The 19,179-nt window shown below is 34.3% G+C and overlaps 1 protein-coding gene across 7 annotated transcripts in view; it reads right to left on the reverse strand.

The window, feature by feature from the left end:
* LOC149570154 (Alkaline-phosphatase-like family protein) overlaps nt 1-19,179 on the reverse strand; it is a 214,286-nt gene that overhangs the window by 94,300 nt on the left and 100,807 nt on the right. For all 7 annotated transcript variants that reach the window (XR_016362892.1, XM_089822808.1, XM_089822812.1 and 4 more), the window contains one exon: nt 3,771-3,917. Coding sequence is in view for 6 of the 7 variants with exons in the window: in XM_089822808.1 (XP_089678934.1) it covers nt 3,771-3,917 (147 nt within the window). In the remaining variant the exon portion in view is untranslated. The remainder of the gene's footprint in view (nt 1-3,770; nt 3,918-19,179) is intronic.

Here is a 19,179-nt window from a genome sequence, read left to right on the forward strand (position 1 = left end):
ACAAAAATTTGATGAAGACCCATTTGAGATCTCAAAAAACTCACCAAGAATCTGAAAACAAAAAAGAATTGACCCCAAAAATTAGGATTTCGAAAAAAACGGCCCTGGCTGAAAAAAGCTTGAAAAAAATCAGATTTCTTGATATTAATAGCGGGATTTTTTGCAAGGCGAGCGCAAACGATGAAGAATGGAGACAAAATGAACTGATCCTTGACCCTACAATCGCGATTTTGCTGTCAAATGAGCTTGAAAATATATGAACACGCGCTGCTTCAGACGCGCGTGATTTGGACACGATTTGTATAAAAAAATTGCGAGCTTTCCCAAGGATACAAGCACGGATTTTGCAGACCAATAGGTTACGAACAGAGATGACTGTTGTGGTGTGCAAAACTCACAATATTGCACAAACTTGCAGGGTCAGGCGCAAAAATAAGAGACCTATTTTTGAAAAAACATCACTAGAAAATTTGTGATTTGATGCTACAATTTTTCAAAACAAAACCCGCATTTTCCCAAAATCGGATGCCAAAAAAACGTGATTTTCATATTTGACCAGAATTGGACCACGATTTGCAAAAACATTAGCCAAGTTCTTGGTGAAATCTCAGAAATAATTTCAATAAAACGTAACAAATAATTTCAATAGAAATTATAAATTTTTCAAAAAAATTTGAAGCACTAACTCTGATACCATGTTACAAGATTCAAGAATTGGCAGATTAACAGATTTTTGGATGATTGATTGATTAACAGAAGAACAAATGTGTTCCTTATAAAGAATTACAAGGACTTTGTTTCTAAAAGAAACGACGTAGACTAAAGACAAAAATTAGAAACAAAATTGAAGACAGGATAGGAAACATTCCTATCTGAACTGAAGACAAAAGAGACAAGATAGGAAACATTCCTCTCTAGACTGAAAGACGGACGACTACAGATAAGTAGTTGACCATTATAGAAAGTATTTAACTAAGGAGATAATATCTTAATAAAGATATTAAAGATATTATCTTAATAGTTCAAACCAGTGATGGCATGTTGGTTCCTTGTATGATTTCCAATATCAAAGGTTATTTACTTTGTCTTATAATATTTATAAACAAATCACTCAGTTGGATTGCCATCTTAGTCGTGTAGTTAATTATTAGCAAGGATTATATGAGGTGTCATTCAAGTTGTTGTATTTAAGATAGTCTAGATAGATTTATTAATAAATGCATTTAATCATGCATTATATAAATTATATTAATTATATATCTTTACAATAAAAGTATATTTGTAATAATAATAGGTTTATTAATAATTGTATATTTATTAAAGAATTCATTTATATTGTATTACCACAATATATCAATTGACATAATATTATATTATATCAATTTGATAAAAATAAACTTTATCAAATACAATTATAATTTTTTTTATTTATTTATTTATTTATTCTTATATTAACTCTATTATTATTAAAATTGATCTTGGAAATGGGGACATTACATTATTCCTAAGCCAAAGACCAAGAATAAAAAGTTTTCTTGGAAGCAAAGGAATTTGGATATCCTAGGATTGATTGCTTACACTATGGGTCCTTACTATTCTGAAGTCATGTGTATTCTTAACGATATTAATTGCCCGTGCACATTTTGGACTGTTATTTGGGAACATTTTGGAGATCCACATTTTCCTCCTTTCCCAGAAGATCAAGTTGCAGATTATCTCATTCCACTTGATGATGAAGATAACATTCCCTATGATGAGCATACCTTATCGACAATGATAATTCATGCCCATATTGAGAGTCTTGATAATCCAGAGCCTCCAATTACAACTCCTACTTCTCTGGTTGAGATCACATCTACTGTTGTTTGTGACGATGCTTGCGTTCACACAGCCATGGATTTGGGTGATTCAATGCAGCAGGACAATCTTTGTCTTCTAGTTACCATTGGTTCCTTATTTATCACCTTATTCTATTGGGATTGATCCTAATTGGTTTGTGGCATCTTCATCAACCAAAGACATGGTGACACTTCAGCCAACTTCAAAGACATCATATTTCACTTCGATTCCCCTTCCTACTTCCAATCCACAATGGGAAGCATTCTTGTACTTGGACCTGGTATATCTTCTTCCTAAGGGGATAAATGTTGTTTGCAAGCATTGAACTATCTTTCGTCTTCAAGCACTTGCCATACATGCAGGAGATCATTCACCATGGGGTGGATTTCATTTCTCCTTATTTCCTTCCTATGGAGGGATACTTGATTGTATATGCATGATGTATATCATAATAGGAGGGTCTTGATTACACCATCCATGCATGTATCTTATTTACTTTTTCATCTTTTTTTTGGGGGGAGGGTTTTTCCCATGAGATTTTCCCTCTTTCCCCACTTTAAGAGAGATTGCATTGCATATCTTTTGCACTTGCATATTGTACATGGTTACCTAACATGCCCTACTAGCCGGGACCCATCATGCATTGCCATCTAGCTTTTGCAAGCTTAAGTGCATTCCCCTAAGTTGCACTTAAGGGAGAGTGTTAGTGTAATTAAATATTACTAATTACACTTTGCTTAAGTTTACTTAGGATAATGCATTTTCATACTCGCTGCCATGTAGACGCATAGCGGTTTGCACTTTATTTGAGCACATGTTGTCTCGCACCTCTCTATGTGACACGCCTTTGTTTTTTTATCCTCTCAATGTTGCACATACTTTCATGCACAATGGAGGATAATCCACCTTTGGTGGACATGTGCTTAGTTGTTATGCTTATCACTTACATCACTCCTAGTTATCTTGCATTGTCTTTATATTCAAGCACATCTACATGTATTGTATCTGATTATCTGAATATCTCATTATCTAAGAATCTGTTTTGGGCATCTATTACCCATTATTATTTTAATCAACAATGAATCATGTCATTTGAGGATCATACCATTTGTCTCTCTTGTGCTACCGATTGAGCTTCTAGATCTTGGCGTTTTCATTCTTTGCCTTAGGCAAATTCTTACAGCATCAACAAACAGTACTCTCTATTTAATTATTTTATTTATTTCAGAACCCATCCTCTCACCTTGAGGACACCCTTGTCCATAGGCTGCAAATGTACATAGAAAGAGATAAATGTAAGCACTAATTATTTAATAGAAAATCATAATTTGGGAAGAATAAAAAAGTTAAAAACCAATACGAAATTCATAAAACATTAAGTATACATAAATTCATTCTTAAACAGAAGCTACCATTTCTGCAAATTCAGCAAAGGGTCAAATCTTGGAATTGTATTCTCTTTCCAAATTCCATACTGGTTTTCAATCGGACTGGGTGTTATTTCCTCTAAGTTTCTTCATAGAACATTAAGTAGCCTTTAATGCAATAAACAACAAAAGATCAAGAGTTGTAAATTATTCACGTAACACCGGAGATTTATTTATTCAACTAAACTTAAGGACAAAGTTGAGAACTTATTTTCCCTTAACCAGATAGTCAACTCCAATATTTAAATGGTCCTAAGCCTGTAATACCTGATAGCATAATACAGCTAGAAAAAGTAAACTAATAACAGGAATGGTTATCAAGGGTTACTGTGCAAAGAATTCAGTAGGTTCTACTCAATGCTGAGTTGGAATATATCAGTTTAAAACTTTGCTATCATAAATCTAAAGAAACTGACATTTATAACCACAATGCTAGTGGCAGCTTAACCCAGTATTCTACCAAAGGTTGAAGAAAATTGACAAACACAATTCAAAATATCTCACCTGGAAAGCTGAATAAAGAGGTGTAGCCGAAGCATTTATGTTTAAACCACCATCCATAGGAATAAAAAGAGCTAGAGAATCAGTTTCTTCAAAAGACGATCCTCCATGGTTCCCTCCATCATTCATGCCATGGTCACTGGCCACAATCTGATCTTGTCCAAAACATACAAAAAGGAAACCTAATAAATGTAGTTTGAACATAAAATTAAATCATTCAAAAGGTTTTGGAATGCAAACTCATTTATCATACATTTCAGATATTTACATGAACTAAGATAACCAAAGAACTATTACAGATTTTTATTTCCGACTGATTGGAAGACGCATATTTCAGGGAAAAGATGTGACTGGAGAAAATATCTCATAATACAGCCTGAACGTTATCAACAAGATGTGTTTACTTTCCACTACAGAAACATTGAAAAAATTAAGATTTTATATTGTGAGGTGTTTAATTAGAACTGTGTATGACATATGTGACCATAGCTACACCAGCTGGGAGGATGCGGGGACGCTGGGATGGGGAGACAAGTTTCTGGGACAAAGGGACAAAGGGGCTTCAATTTGGGGACAGTGCAGGGACAATAGGGGGGGCGGTAGGGGATGGGAAGGGGGGGGATGGGGGGTATATAGTATATACTATACATATGATACTTAAAATATTAATTATGAAAAGATGTCTAACACTATAAGACATAAATATGAAGTATAAGTTCATCAAATCTGCTATTGCTAGTTTCGTTTTACATTGCATTGAACCTTGAACAATGAACTATGAAAGAGATCTAACTTCTAACTTCTAACTTCTATCAAATAACTTAAATAATCAAAGATTGAAGATTCTAATTCAAAACTTAAAAGTCAGATATCTATTATGATATATCGTCTTATCAATTTAGCAAAAGTATGAGGATCATTATCTCATCAATCATTCAATGGCATCATACATTTAATTACATCAAATAGCAATAACCATGATATCATCACAATGTTCAATGTTTCAAACTTCAAATATCCAAGTCTCAAATAATAATTACAAACTTACAAAATTCTTCTTCTTGTTGATGTTCCAAAAATTAGAAAATTATGAAATGAATAGAAATGACAAAACATAGAAATTTAATGGGATTTCAACCTCTAAATGGGCCCCACATACCCTAGGGTTAGCAAATAATTAAAAAACAACAAAACAATACGTTTTAATTTTTTATTGTTTTCTGCATTTTTTATTTGCCAAAAAGGAGGTTATCCCCAAGTCCCCAAATGGGGACGCAGGGACGTCTCCCTCCTGACGGCGAGTTGGTGGCGCCACTAGGGATGCAAGAACAATGTCCCCCCATTCTGGGTGCATCCCCATCTCAAGTGCAGCAGCCAAAAACAGCAAGGACACATCCCCATGTTACTATGTATGTGACATACTATACATTTCATATAAAATTTTCAAAACACAATGCCCTTTGTATTTTTATATACAACAATTTAAGACTGTGACTTAATGTTCCCAATTACTGGCACACAAGGAATTTTTTAATGATGCATATATGCATATACGTGCATAACAATTATATACAAACACAAAAACACACATATATAGGTAGCAGGGAGATGTTGTTGGATAGAAAATGTCATTGATGTCAAGAATATTTGCAGAGATAAAGGACTCACATACCTGTGTTAAATGATAATAACATGTGACCTACAACCAGTGTTCTATCATTGTATATGAGTTGCGTGATTTAGACTATGCAAACATTTTTTATTATAAGATGGTGCTTAATTGATACTCCTATTAGACGTATATGATATAGATCATATCTTGATATCATAATAATCTTTTGTTATTTTACAGACTCGTGGCAATCCAGGTCATGAGAAGTTTGGAAGCATGTATCAAAAGTCTACTACCACAGAAAGACATAGACATGGTTATGTCAAATGTAATAACCCTCGCCTGCCTATGACTAGGACAACTCCAATCTTTCCAATATTTCACACAAATCTTTCCAATTATTTAGATGTTTGACAATTCATCAAACACTTGACAAGTGAACTCAAAACTCAACAAAATTAACTGGAGATGGATAGATGCACATAACTATATGTAATACCAATATGGAAATTGATTCTCCACTCTTTCAATAATTTGATAAATTCACAAATTGATTGGAAATTGATATCAAAATATTGACAAACAATTAATGAGCAACTCCCCACTTTATTAAATGCCTTAGCACAATTTTCATTGATTGGACATGACACAATAGTATTGCAGGTAGACGCATAAAATCTAGAAATGAATTATATAATAACTAACCAGCTTCCTCATCAAACACAGGTTGGAATGTAATGCCAATCTGCATATTTTGTTTGCAATACAAATGATGCCAATTTGTAAATTCAGATTGCAGCCATGATCTGACTGCAAACCCCAAACTACAACTTGTACCTCTTCAAATTCCAATCTCAATGCAGCCAAATGAATCACAGCCTCCCAATTGTGCAAATTTGAAACTCATCTAAGCAAACACTGCTTGTAGACTTCAATAATCAGCCAATCCCTTCAAACAGAAAATGCAAGTACAAATTTGATAATTTTTCACAATGCCAGTGAAACTCTTCAACACAAAACTCTCCTTAGCCAGTAAATCAGTAGGAGAAATGGCCAATTGTATACCTCAGTACAATTGCCAATGCAAACTCAGAACAAAATCTCATATTTGAATCTACAATACTTCAGCTGTAGATCCAATGGAATAACTCAAAATTCAGACTCTTATACTTCAGCAAGGGCACAAACTTCAGAACCAAAAAGCCACAAAGGCAACAAAAGAAAATAAATAATCCAAACGTGCTTTTCTCAATAAATGGGCTTGTATTTATACCTCCATATGTCCTTTTTGTTGCCAAAATGTAACTTCACTCAACAAGCTTCACCACACAATATTAATTAGAAGCTTTCATTAGATTCTTTTACTTGACTTGGCTTAAATAATTAATTAATGGCTCTTTCTAATGATAACTCCTCTCAACTTAAGTGAAATTATAAAGTTAAATAACTTTCTAATAAGCCTATTAATAAATTATTAATAATTTGGCCACTAAAAATATAATAACTCCCAAAACACTTATCATTTAAATATTTAAGAGTCGTACCTATTATTTCTCCATGTCACCAAATGCACTTTCCAAAAATAGAAAGGTCCATCTCAATCAACACCCAACTTACTACAATTAATAAGTACACAAAACTAGCCCAAACGAAGTCCAATTTGAGCCAAACGAAGACCACCCTGTAGCTTACTGAATTTTGGAGAAGACAATACCCTCTATCCACAATAATTATCCTATGAGGATCACAATAATAGGCTAATCCCTAAAACTATGATGCTGGCAAAAATGGGGACATTACATCAGATCATGTTTGGGTAGCATAAAAACAACGGAAATGTATTGAAAATAAATGCTATCAAGAGTTTGTCTTCGATACCGATATTACAGAGTTGTCAATGAAGACAAGATAGCAATCTATGTGCTCGACTATGAGCGATATGAACTCCTCCAGCAGTTTTGTGAAAGTTGTATGGAGTTATATGTTAAGGTTTGATAAAATGTGGTTAATCATAATCTCCTTTGTATGTATCAACAGCAGAGAGAAATCAAGTTTTTGCATCTGTGAAATGGTTACAACTGATAAGAGTTTGTGGTTAGTTGATCCATGAGATAGTTACATCTATGTTATATAAGTGTCCACCTTGGTGTTTTTAATTTTCAGAGATGTAGAATGAAAGTAGGTGTACTTGAAACATCTAGAAGTGAATATAAAGTAATTTATGTTTGAAGATGGTTGTACGAGATTTGATAACTAGGTCTGTAGAATGGAAAACAAACTCACCTTCTGAGACTGTCAGTAAGGAATATGTGGAATATGTGCTAAGAAGAGTTATCGGAAGAGGTGAAGCATTAAGAACTTATTAGCAAAGCCATTCTGGAGTTTGGGACAGGTATACGTGTTTAACAGAATGCAAATATTTTAATATATAATCAAGATTTGATATACTCTCTATTCAGATTATACCAATTGGTAGTTCAATATTGAAAATTCTAAGAGATAAACAATGTTTCTTACAGTGTCAAAGACATACTAAAATTTAAGTGGTTGAATTGAAATTACAGAGATTTATGTTATTAAAATGCTAGTAGATAATATTGAATTGTGGTCTTACATGAATATCAGTTTGTAAAGAAGTCTACAGTTTATACAAGTTCTCAAGCCATCTATGTAATGTGCCCAATTTTAGCAAATTCTTGCAGTTGGTTTGTTCAGTTCATCATCGCGACCCTCGTGAGCTGACGGTGGGATTTGAGGGTCTCAGTTGTGGACTTTGTATTTTTAGTAAATCTAATTTGGGTAGTTGCCATATTTGGTAGGGCACTTGGTGGCACTGGCAGTTGGTCATCATCTACATTTGATTGGGTCCATATTTGTTAATTATTTAATAAGGTTACATTATTATAAGGCACTTTAAATTATTTAATGTTATAAAGTGGAATTGTGAAGGTGAAGCTTCTTAAGCGAGAAGTGTGAAGGTGAAGCTTCTTAAGTGAAAAAGTGTGAAGAGAAGTGTCAATTTGTGTTCTAAATATGAGCCCATTTGTGAGAGAAAGATATCCATTAGTCTATTGATTTTGTTTGTCTAGTGAGGATTTTGGAGTTTGCTGAATTCAATTCCACTGCTGAAGTATAGTGGTTTGAGATTAAGCTGATGCATCAAAATCACTGTTGAGGTATAGTGGTTTTGTTTTAAATTATGTATTGAATATTTGTTGTATGTCCGTTACTGTGGTTTTTGTGGCCCGGAGAGTTGATTGAGCTGATTATTATTGTAAGTGGGCATTGCATAACTGTCTGCAAATTGTGGGAATCGATCCTGCACATAGGCATTTGATATTTGAGTTTGTTGGTGTGGATCGTTGGCAAATTGGGCATGCAAACTTAATTAATCTTTTCCAAGCAGTCACTATAGCAACTGGAGCGATTGAGTTCACTGAGCGCCTGGGGTTTTTATATCTGTACAGCTGAGTATTTGGATGCAGGGGTCTATCCATTTTTAATCATGCATTTCCAACGCCTGAAGTTGGGCAATTTACGTCTGCTTTCCAACGCCAATCTTCTTATAATGCTGGCGTTAGTCACCCATGGCTTGAGGGTTGTTGATGAGCATCGTGAGTTTCCACAATTGGACGCCAAGTTGCCGCTCATTTGGGTGATCAAACCTGAGATTCGAACTGCACACTGAGGATGACAACTGCAACACCCAGCTTGGCATTTTTCCTTGACCTGCAAATTGGTTGTCATTGGGTGTTTTTTCCCTACTCCTCATCGCCCTTATTCTGAAGAACTTGCTGCTGCTCATAGCTGCCTTTGCCAGGCGTTTGGGAACTCATGCTGGCTAGTGTAATTGGGTGTGAGGAATATTTCATTGCAGCTATCTTCTACCAGCTAAGAAGTTGCCAGTTTTCGTTCAATTGTAAAAATCAATTGTTATATTGCAGCATAGTTTGTTAATGAATAAATTCAGAGTTTGGTGTGAACTACTTGTCATTTGAGAATTATATCAGCATTTGGTATTCATTTATGTAAAATTCATAATGCTGCATTTATCTGAAAATTGAGCATGTAATGTCCCCCCCAAAAGAGAACTTAATAAAATATATAATAATATTGAAGTATAAAATGAATTAAATACCATGTGATAATAATTATATAAGTGATTAATAATAAATAATAACTATATGAATTTAAATTAAGATTTAAACTTATCTATTATATTACATTAAATAGTAGTAAGAGGACATTAAATAACTATTAAATAAATAAATGAACAATAATTGAAAATAAATAAATAATAATAATTAAAATATAATCAAGTATTGTTATAATAGAAATAGAAAACCTATCCATATTAAAATAAAGAATATATCAAATGCATCGAATGATGCTTGACTCAAAAGTCACAACCTTTAGGCAAGCCATTTCTAAAGACAGATGTGTTAGAATTAACCACGGAGATAAATAGCAATTACATGCAAAAAAAAACCAATATCAGAAAATAATAAATCGCACAAAAGAGAACACAAGACACAAGGATTTAACACAATTCACCCAATCCCTGGGCTACATCCACCAACAGCAAGGCCAATATTATTATTATCCGATGATTACAATCCGCAATCCCTTACAGCTCAATACCGCCACAAGAAGCTACAATATCATCATGCATAATGAAATCCCTAACCCTAAGCCATTTTATACAAGCTTTTGCCACTTACAGGATTAGGGCTAGAATAAGTCGTCCAATAGAAAAATAGCAACCAACACCATTTACAATAGTGAGTCTATTTTCACTTCTGGGGCCCTACCCAAAAACCCCTACAGGGGCATTGCCCCTCAACCCCACCCTATACTACGACAAAGAGCACACATGGGGCAATGCCCCAAGACCCTGCAAGGGACGCCGCCCCTTGACCCTGTCTTGGGAACCCCCGTAGAAATAATTTAAGGGGAAACCACGCTAAATAAACCTCTGAGTTTGATTAGGCTCCACATCACAACAATCTGCCACCTGGAAACTGATCAAACTCCACAACAATAACCTCCCACGTAGAGACTGATCATAGCACCACTAAACGTGTAACTCCCACTGGAATATCAAACCACCCTGGACTCTGTTGTTCTTTGATTTTGTTCACTCTAGAAGACCAACCAAAGTTGAAGAGGAGTTCGGCTTCTCCCCTGTTACTACCTTGATAAACATATCTGCTAGATTATCATCTATACATATCTTCTCCAGCTGTAACTGTCCATCATCCAAAACTGACCAAATGAAATGGTACCGTAACTATATGTGTTTTTTCTTTGAATGTAAAGTAGAATTCTTTGTAAGATGAATCGCACTCTGGCTATCTGTGAACAAATAATAATCCCTCTATAGGTGTCCCAATTCTTCCATCAAGAACTGTAGCCATATCATCTCCTTGGCTGCTTTTGTAGCAGCAACATACTCTGCCTTTGTAGTAGATAAAACATTCACCTTTTGTAATTGAGAAACCCAGCTCCCTACTGCCCCACCAACAGTAAATACATACCTGTAATACTCTATCTGGTATCAATATCCCCTACCAAATCTCCATCAACATAGTCCTGTAAATCAGTAGTAGAGCCCCCAAAATGTAAACAGTTACTACATGTTCCTCTCAAATATCTGAGAATCCATTTGACTACATTCTTAAGCTCAATCCCTGGATGACTCATATACCTACTAACAACTCCCACTGCATGTGCAATATCTGGCTTAGTGCATACCATAGCATACATTAAGCTTCCTACAGCTAAAACATAAGGTACTTTGGACATCTTATCCTCCTCTTCTTGTGTTTTTGGACATGATGAAGCTTGGATTTTTACAAAATTTAGAGTCTCCATTTGTGAAGAGATGTTGGAAATCAATGTCCCATTTTCAGATCATAACAAGGATTACTCACCTCAAACAAGAGCTTGTTTACAGATTCCTACATGAACACTATGCAGATATGGAATTTGCATAGAGCATTGACATATATGGGAGTTTAATATATTGAAAACACATAGACAGCCGTGTTAGAAGAGCCTTCAGCAGCAAAAAACACATTTAAACAATAGTGATCATTTTGATGGCAAGTATCAATCAGGATCAATCTCATGAGAGCAGAAGACAGGGAGTATTAAATTTTATCTTTGGTCAAGATATCATAGATGAGGGAGATCAAAAACTGAGCAAACCCTTATCACCAGAGTTGATATACCAACCTCAAGAGAATGTTTGAAGGTTGCCTCTGTCTAGAGTGGGCAAATTGTGGTGCCCAGGTTTCACCAAGATATAGTAGATAAAGAGAAGGCATAGATTAAAGAAAAGTAAAAACCACTAAGATTCAATTTTTCATTAATTGGGCCTATTAATAATCTGCAGCATGCACAAGAAAGTGTTAACAATGTATCGTACAGGCAATCATGTCCTTTAGAATGAAGCATAGGTAACAATTAGTAAATGATCTCTTTATTATCCAATTCAAGGAATGGTAATTGTAGAAGGCGATGTGATGGTGCAAATGATTTTCCAAACTGGGCTATTTGGCAATGAAAGTAATAAGAGCGCTTCCAATTGTATACAGATTTCATGCTCTAGTAATAGCACACAAAGTGATATATATCAAACACAACATGTCAGATTTGTAACAAATAAAGGAGTCTTCAAATATTATGAGTACAATAACACTAAAGTGCAACAAAGCATAATTGTTATCTAAGACCAAGCCCGATACAAGAAATGAACAAGCAAAGAGTTATAGTAATGAACAACATGAATACATTTCTATTATTGATAGCTAGTAAGCATGATAACCCATGTCATATATAAGGAGCGTATAACAAAAGGTTTCAGTTTTAATGCAATTTGGAAGTCATCATACTCAAAATATTAGAATGACAACTAGCAAGGTCCCGGAGTATGAAATTGCAAATTCAAGGAATCCACGTCCAATGACCAGATTGGAATCTGCGTTGAAGAGTCCTAACGAAAGCTTCAAACAAATCCTACACAACTACTGACCGGAATACACGACCTAGGCGGTAGAAGAAATCATTTCACAGTGTCTACAATGTCAAAAATATAACATAGATAACTATTGTAATCGTAAGTCACTTCATCGTCCAAGTCTGGTGTGCGTGATGTACCATCTTCAACATGAAAATCATATGATACAAAAATGATACACAATTGAGTATGGTTATGCATCAAAAAGTAGTATCTTTTTCTTTTGCCTGTTTGAGAGGTTACCGTTATACTATCGGGTCAGCAACGGTGGTTAGAAAGGATTAATTCTGATGTTCCTGGTAGCCGTCAGAGATCGCTCTTCATCCATGAATAGCCACAAGACATATTTACAAATCATCGTAAACAACTCTTCTAATGTATGTTGTATCTATTGCAGGTCTAAGGAATACGTGGGAGAAAGAAAAAGAAGACAGATGGTTGGAGAGGCCCATGCGGACGAGGAGGTTGGATGCTATAGATCATGATCTATCAAGTGCGATAAACAAAGGGGTCAACACATTGATGAATGCAAAGTGAACTAGGAGATTTCTGCAAGAGTGAAGGAAATTACATTCGATTTTGTGCAAACACCAAGGAAGTTCGAACACATATCTCATGAACCAGTGGATTACACATTCAATTAGTGGATGCAAAGCTCATGAATACACGTCGATGAAGAATATAAGGCGGGAATAATTAAACCACCAGATATATTTGGATATAACTAAAATCATATCAAACACTTAATATTGGTTAGTTATTAGTATTGAAGAGGTGCATTGTTTGAAAAGGCAACCAATGCCTCTTATTGCTCTATAAATGCAGCATGTAAAATCAATCAAGACTTACAATTCATATATTTTTCTCTTTAAATTTTATACATATCCAAGTGAAATGAGCACACTTGATATATTATATTCTATTGGCAAATGAATGAATTTTTGAACTAAGCCTGTGAATGCTGGATTATTGAATAAATATTTTCATGTGCGATTCTGGAGTCAAACTGCATTGGATGGATCATCCGTAAGGAGAGTCTCCAATGTAATTTTATTTCTCGCATGATTAGTAAGAAATATTTATTTTATTTTATTTGCATGAAGCTTTAGAGTTAAAATATTATATAGTTTCGTCCTTTATAATTGTCATTAATTTATATGATAGATAAGTGGACATGATCAATTATAGCATTTTAAAATTGAGCATCATAGATATTGAGAAATATTTAATTGTTTCTGAATCTATGTCTAGCTTGTCTCCAAACCATAGGAGTTCAAATGCATTCTAGACTATTTTAAAGTGCATCCATATATTTCATTTGTCACATCATGATTATTAAATTGTTTATAATTGATGTGCGTAGAATTTTATAAAGTTGTATATTTTAAACTTATAATATTGACTCTATCGTCCTTCAGCACTGGTCTTTGTATTATTCATAATTCACAATTCATACGCTGCGAATTGTTTCATTTATTTCCTTTGAGGAATTAATATATTCATTTGTTGCAAAAATCTATGCTCATTTTATTTTAAACACATTCATATATTCATTTATTATTCTCAGTTCATGATTTGCAAGTTAATGTTTTCTATAATTCTTGCCATTTGGGAAACTTTCAATATATTCGCATTCTAATCAATTTGTTATAAACATCTTGGATCTAAGTGTTTTGTCCTCCAAGATTAGGTAAATCCGGCTTGGTTTTGCAAAGCCAGAAGTGCAAGGAACTCGGACCACACTATTCAGTTTCATCAAGTTGGCCATAATCAATTGGATATCCTAGCATCGAGTTGGCAAGACTCATAGGATTCCAATCTGTGGTTTTGGGAACCAACAGATTGGCGACTGTACTAGGGAATGTTGCAAAATAAACCCTAAGAATTTTTTATTGTAGACTAGTAAGAGTTTGAATTCTATTTGATTTATTAAAAAATTTTGATATATTTGAAATTCTAAATTGACAAGTTTTTACAGTGTATTTAATTTCCATGAAGATTTTGATCTCTCATAATTTTTATTATTAATCTTAAATTGCTATATAAAGATTTGATCTTGTAGAAGCATTGTTTGTTTTTCTTTAAGCTTTTTCTGCAGATTCAATCTTTGGTGAGGTATACTCTGTTGGAAGGAAGAACTCAGATTCTTGAAGAAAATTCATTGGGGACTCTATTGTATTTTGATTGGTACTTTAACAAAAGGAGTGCCTGGATCATTAGTGACTCTGCTGAGGGAAGTAACTTAGAGAGATGTACTTTTCTTATTCTTGAAAGAGCGGACATTGTTATTGCAAAATGTTTCAACCAAAGAAAAGGAAACAATATTTTCCAAGTGAAGAAAGACCATTGGACCTAGGAGGATTCAAATATGATCCTAATGGCTTATATTTAAGACTCACTGCACCCAAATTCTATGGAGATAGAAGTGAATGTGCTCTCAATCATTTGAATGCTTTCTATGGATTCTTGCATGCATACTAGGTGGATTTGGAAAATCGTGCAATGAGGCTTTTGGTCAAAACCTTGAAAGATTTTGCAAAGGAAGCATTTGACCTATTGCTGACACAGAGTATTTCATCATGGAGGGAATTGAAGGAGTGGTTCCTTGTTGTATTTCATGATGCAGGCCATGAAGAAGAGATGTGTTATGAACAATATGAAAGTCAAAATTGCAGCATGGAAGAGGATCCTGACATTTCTCCACTTGATGCCCTTTTCAATATAGAAACATATGAAGGCGAGACTGCTGACACAGAGTATTTCATCATGGAGGGAATTGAAGGAGTGGTTCCTTGTTGTATTTCATGATGCAGGCCATGAAGAAGAGATGTGTTATGAACAATATAAAAGTCAAAATTGCAGCATGGAAGAGGATCCTAACATTTCTCCACTTGATGCCCTTTTCAATATAGAAACATATGAAGGCGAGACTTCAGCATATTTGTTTTTGAGGATGTTAAAAGCTTACTATGAGATTCCATCAAACCTCGAGCCCCCTTACAAGGGATTTCTAAACAAAATTCTCAAGTTGAGAATCTCACCAAAGGACCTAATGTAAAGCTTCTTCTTCAGTTATGGGATGAAGATATTAGAGATGAAGAAAAAGATACCAATGTAACAGAAGAATATAATGATGTTTCAAATTCGAATGAAGGAGAAGTCTTTCAACAGTCAAAGAAAGAACCCATCAATATTAAAGTCTGCATGGAAGAAGATGATGTCAATAATCATAGAGAAGATGATCTTCTTAGTGTGGATGAGATTTCAGCCTTGTTAGACACGGAATTTCAAAAATATGTTAGAAAAGGTGGTAAAAAATTTCTTCCAATATACAAAGAAAAACGAATTGATGAGACAATAAATGGGCCCTATGAAAGATTCAATGAACAAGAAAAATCATTTATCTTGTTAAATCCATATTACTTTCATGAGGAAGAAAACAATGAATCAAAAGGCCCATACAATTCTTAGAAGGATGAAATGTTTGTTGAGGATCTGCACTGTAGTTTTAATATAGAAAGAGATCTCTTCAAATACAATTTCAAAGAATTTTTAGATCCCATATATGATGAACTAGCAAAAGGGAATGAAGAATATAGCTCTTATATATTCCTTGAGGGAAACGTGAGCATACATGAAGAAGAAAATGCATCCAAGAGGGACTTCAAAATCATTTCAGATCTTCTATGTAGTGACAAAATTGAGAATCCTGACAAAGTGTCTTGCGGGGATGAAATAGAACAGCATGTGTCATATGAACGGAAGGAAATTTTAGATGAGGAACCTTATGGAGATGTGCCCGAGCATTCTATATTTTTGAGTCCATTGTTTGAAGATCAAATATATCATCACACTAATCAAGATATCATGCCTAATGATAATGTTGAAATTGATAATATCCATGGTATGCATTCACAAGGTGAGATATTTCTTAGTTCATCCTATTAGATATATGAAGATGATATGAAATTGGACAAGCACAAAGAGAAGAAAAATCAGCATTTGGAGCATAGAGATCAAGTAAATTGTGTGCTAGAAGATATCCAAGCAAAAAAAGTTGATCTACATAGTGGTATGACAAATCAATTGCATGGGGATCATCAATTCAACAAAGGTCACAATACACATAATGACTTCTCAAAAGCAAAACAAACTTACAAAAGGTTGCATTGATGAAGTAGGATCAGTAAGTGTTTCCTATAAGGATGATACATTCGATACAAGTATGAAGTATGTGCAGCATACCGAGGTAAGTATCCCTGAAAACTCTACGATAATACTTGCATACAATATGCTTAGGAAGATGTTTTTAAATTTTCATCATATTTCTTTTGAGGATTTTTCTTCCATGTATATTGATCAAATGAGTGAAGCAATAGATCAAGTTCTTGGATTAGATGATAGTGAAATTTATTTCTTTTGACATGACCCTGTTGATAAGACAAATGTGAATTTTAAACCTGAACTAGAGATGTACATGTCATGTGATAATTGTTTTTCATTTGCTAACAGATCAGATTTTACTAACGAAAGATATGATATCATTCACTGGGGTGTGTGTTATTTGTTATTGCGGTTGTTGCAAAGCACAAGGGATTGCTAGAACATCTTCATTTTGAGTATCATCCAGCACTACAAAATCATTTTCTTTCTTCTCATTTTGCTGCAACAAATCTTTGTACAATAATCTCTCATTGAATATGACATCCCTACTTCTTACAATTTTACTATTTTCAAAATCCCAAAGCCTATAACAAAATTCATCAACGTCATATCCAACAAATACACATTTCTTTAACTTAGCTTCCAGCTTGGCTCTATTTTCAGAATCAATATGTGCAAATGCTTCACAACCAAATGTTCTGAGAAAACAATAACTCACCTTACTAGTCCATGCTTCCTCTGGAATACCACAGTCCAAAGGAGTAGAGGGACCTCTATTGATCAAATATATAGCAGTATTGATAGCCTCTACCCACATGTTTAAGGGCAGTCTAGCATGCAACCTCATGCTCCTTGCACGCTCCATTATTGTTCCACTCATGCGTTCAACCGCTCCATTTTCCTATGGAGTCTTTGGAACAGTTTTTTGACTAAGAATACTATTAGTGGAGCAATAATCTTCAAATTCATAACTACAATACTCACCACCATTATCAGATCTGAGACATTTTAATCTCTTACCAGTCTCATTTTCAACCAAGCATTTCTATTTCATAAAACTTGAAAGAGATTAGATTTTTGTCTAAAGAAATAAACCCATACTTCTTTAGTTGCATCATCAATAAATGTAACATAATAATGAGAGCCACCAAGGGAAGATACCTGAGTTGGTCCCCATACATGTGCAGTGTATGCACAAACTCTAATTTCTCATTTTTCTTTTCCTTCCCACTCTTCACAAAACTCGCTCTCTTTTGTTTTCCATACACACAACTTACACAGAAATTCATATTGACACATTTCAAACCTAGTAAAACTTTCTTTCAATGAACTAGTTTCATACCTTTCTCACTCATGTGCCCAAGTCTGTATCAAAATTTACAACAACTATTTGTTATCCCTACTCAACTACAACAATTGTTCTTGAACATTCATTTTCTTCTTAAACAATTAAAGTAGAAGGAATAGTGTGACCTATACAAAGATATAAGGTTCCGACTTTCACAACTTTTTCTACTATAAGAGAACCTTTTAAAACCTTCCAATTTTTGTCATTAAAAGTAACTACGCAATCCTCATCACCTAGTTGCTCTGCTGAAATTAAATTCTTACTCAACTTTGTAACGTCTTACCTCATGTAGTAGCCAATGATTCTCATTCTACAACTTAATTAACTTTTCTGTTTCCAATAATCTGATAGGGTTCATTATCCCCAAATAAACAAGCCAAAAATCCCCTTTAACATAATCAATAAAATAACCTCTATGGGGTGTAGCATGAAATGAAGCCCCAGAATCTAAACCAAAGAATCGTCAACACTTTCTAAAGAAAGAAGCAAAGCACCCTCTTCAGATTTGTTACTTACCACATTTACCTCCTTGTTCTTTCGAGTCCAACAATCTTTCTTCTTGTGCCCTAGTTTCCCAAAGTACCAACAATCTCTTGGTCCTCTGGATTGAGAACTCTTCCACTTTCATTTTCCTCTCGATTTCCCATGATTTCAAAAAATTACATCATCTTTGCCTCTACTTTGTGCGTTCAAAACACTTCCTAATGTAGATCCACCTGAGGTTTTCCTTCATGTTTCCTCACTCAAAATAACACCAATTGCATCATCAAATTTTAGGGAATTAGATCCAAAAACAAAATTACTCATAGTCATTACCAAGTCATTCCAACTTTCAGGCAAAGAACACAAAATAAAAAGAGCCCTAATTTCTTTATCAAAATTAAAATTCACAAAAGATTATTCTCTTGTAACCATATTAAACTTGTCTAAATGATCTGAAACAGATCCATCTTCTACCATCTTCATATTAAATAAACACTTCATAAGAAATACCTTGTTGAAGCAGAGGGTTTTTCATACAGTTTAGCTAGGGTTTGCATCAACTCTTTCATCTTCACTTTTGTAATGTTAAATGTCACTGTTGGTGCCAAGCATAATCGAATACTTCCAAGTGCATTTCTATCTGAAATCTCCTAGTCCTCATCTATCATAGATCCTTCTTTTTTGGAATTAAAGATAGTCATCCATTTTCATTTTCCATTACTGAAAGTTCTGCCCATTAAACTTCTCAACCTTCAGCTTACCCTCGTCTACCATTGCTCCCACT

Source organism: Cupressus sempervirens, chromosome 3, assembly GCF_028749045.1.
Source record: "Cupressus sempervirens isolate cs-2001-9-10 chromosome 3, ASM2874904v1, whole genome shotgun sequence".
Taxonomy (NCBI): domain Eukaryota; kingdom Viridiplantae; phylum Streptophyta; class Pinopsida; order Cupressales; family Cupressaceae; genus Cupressus; species Cupressus sempervirens.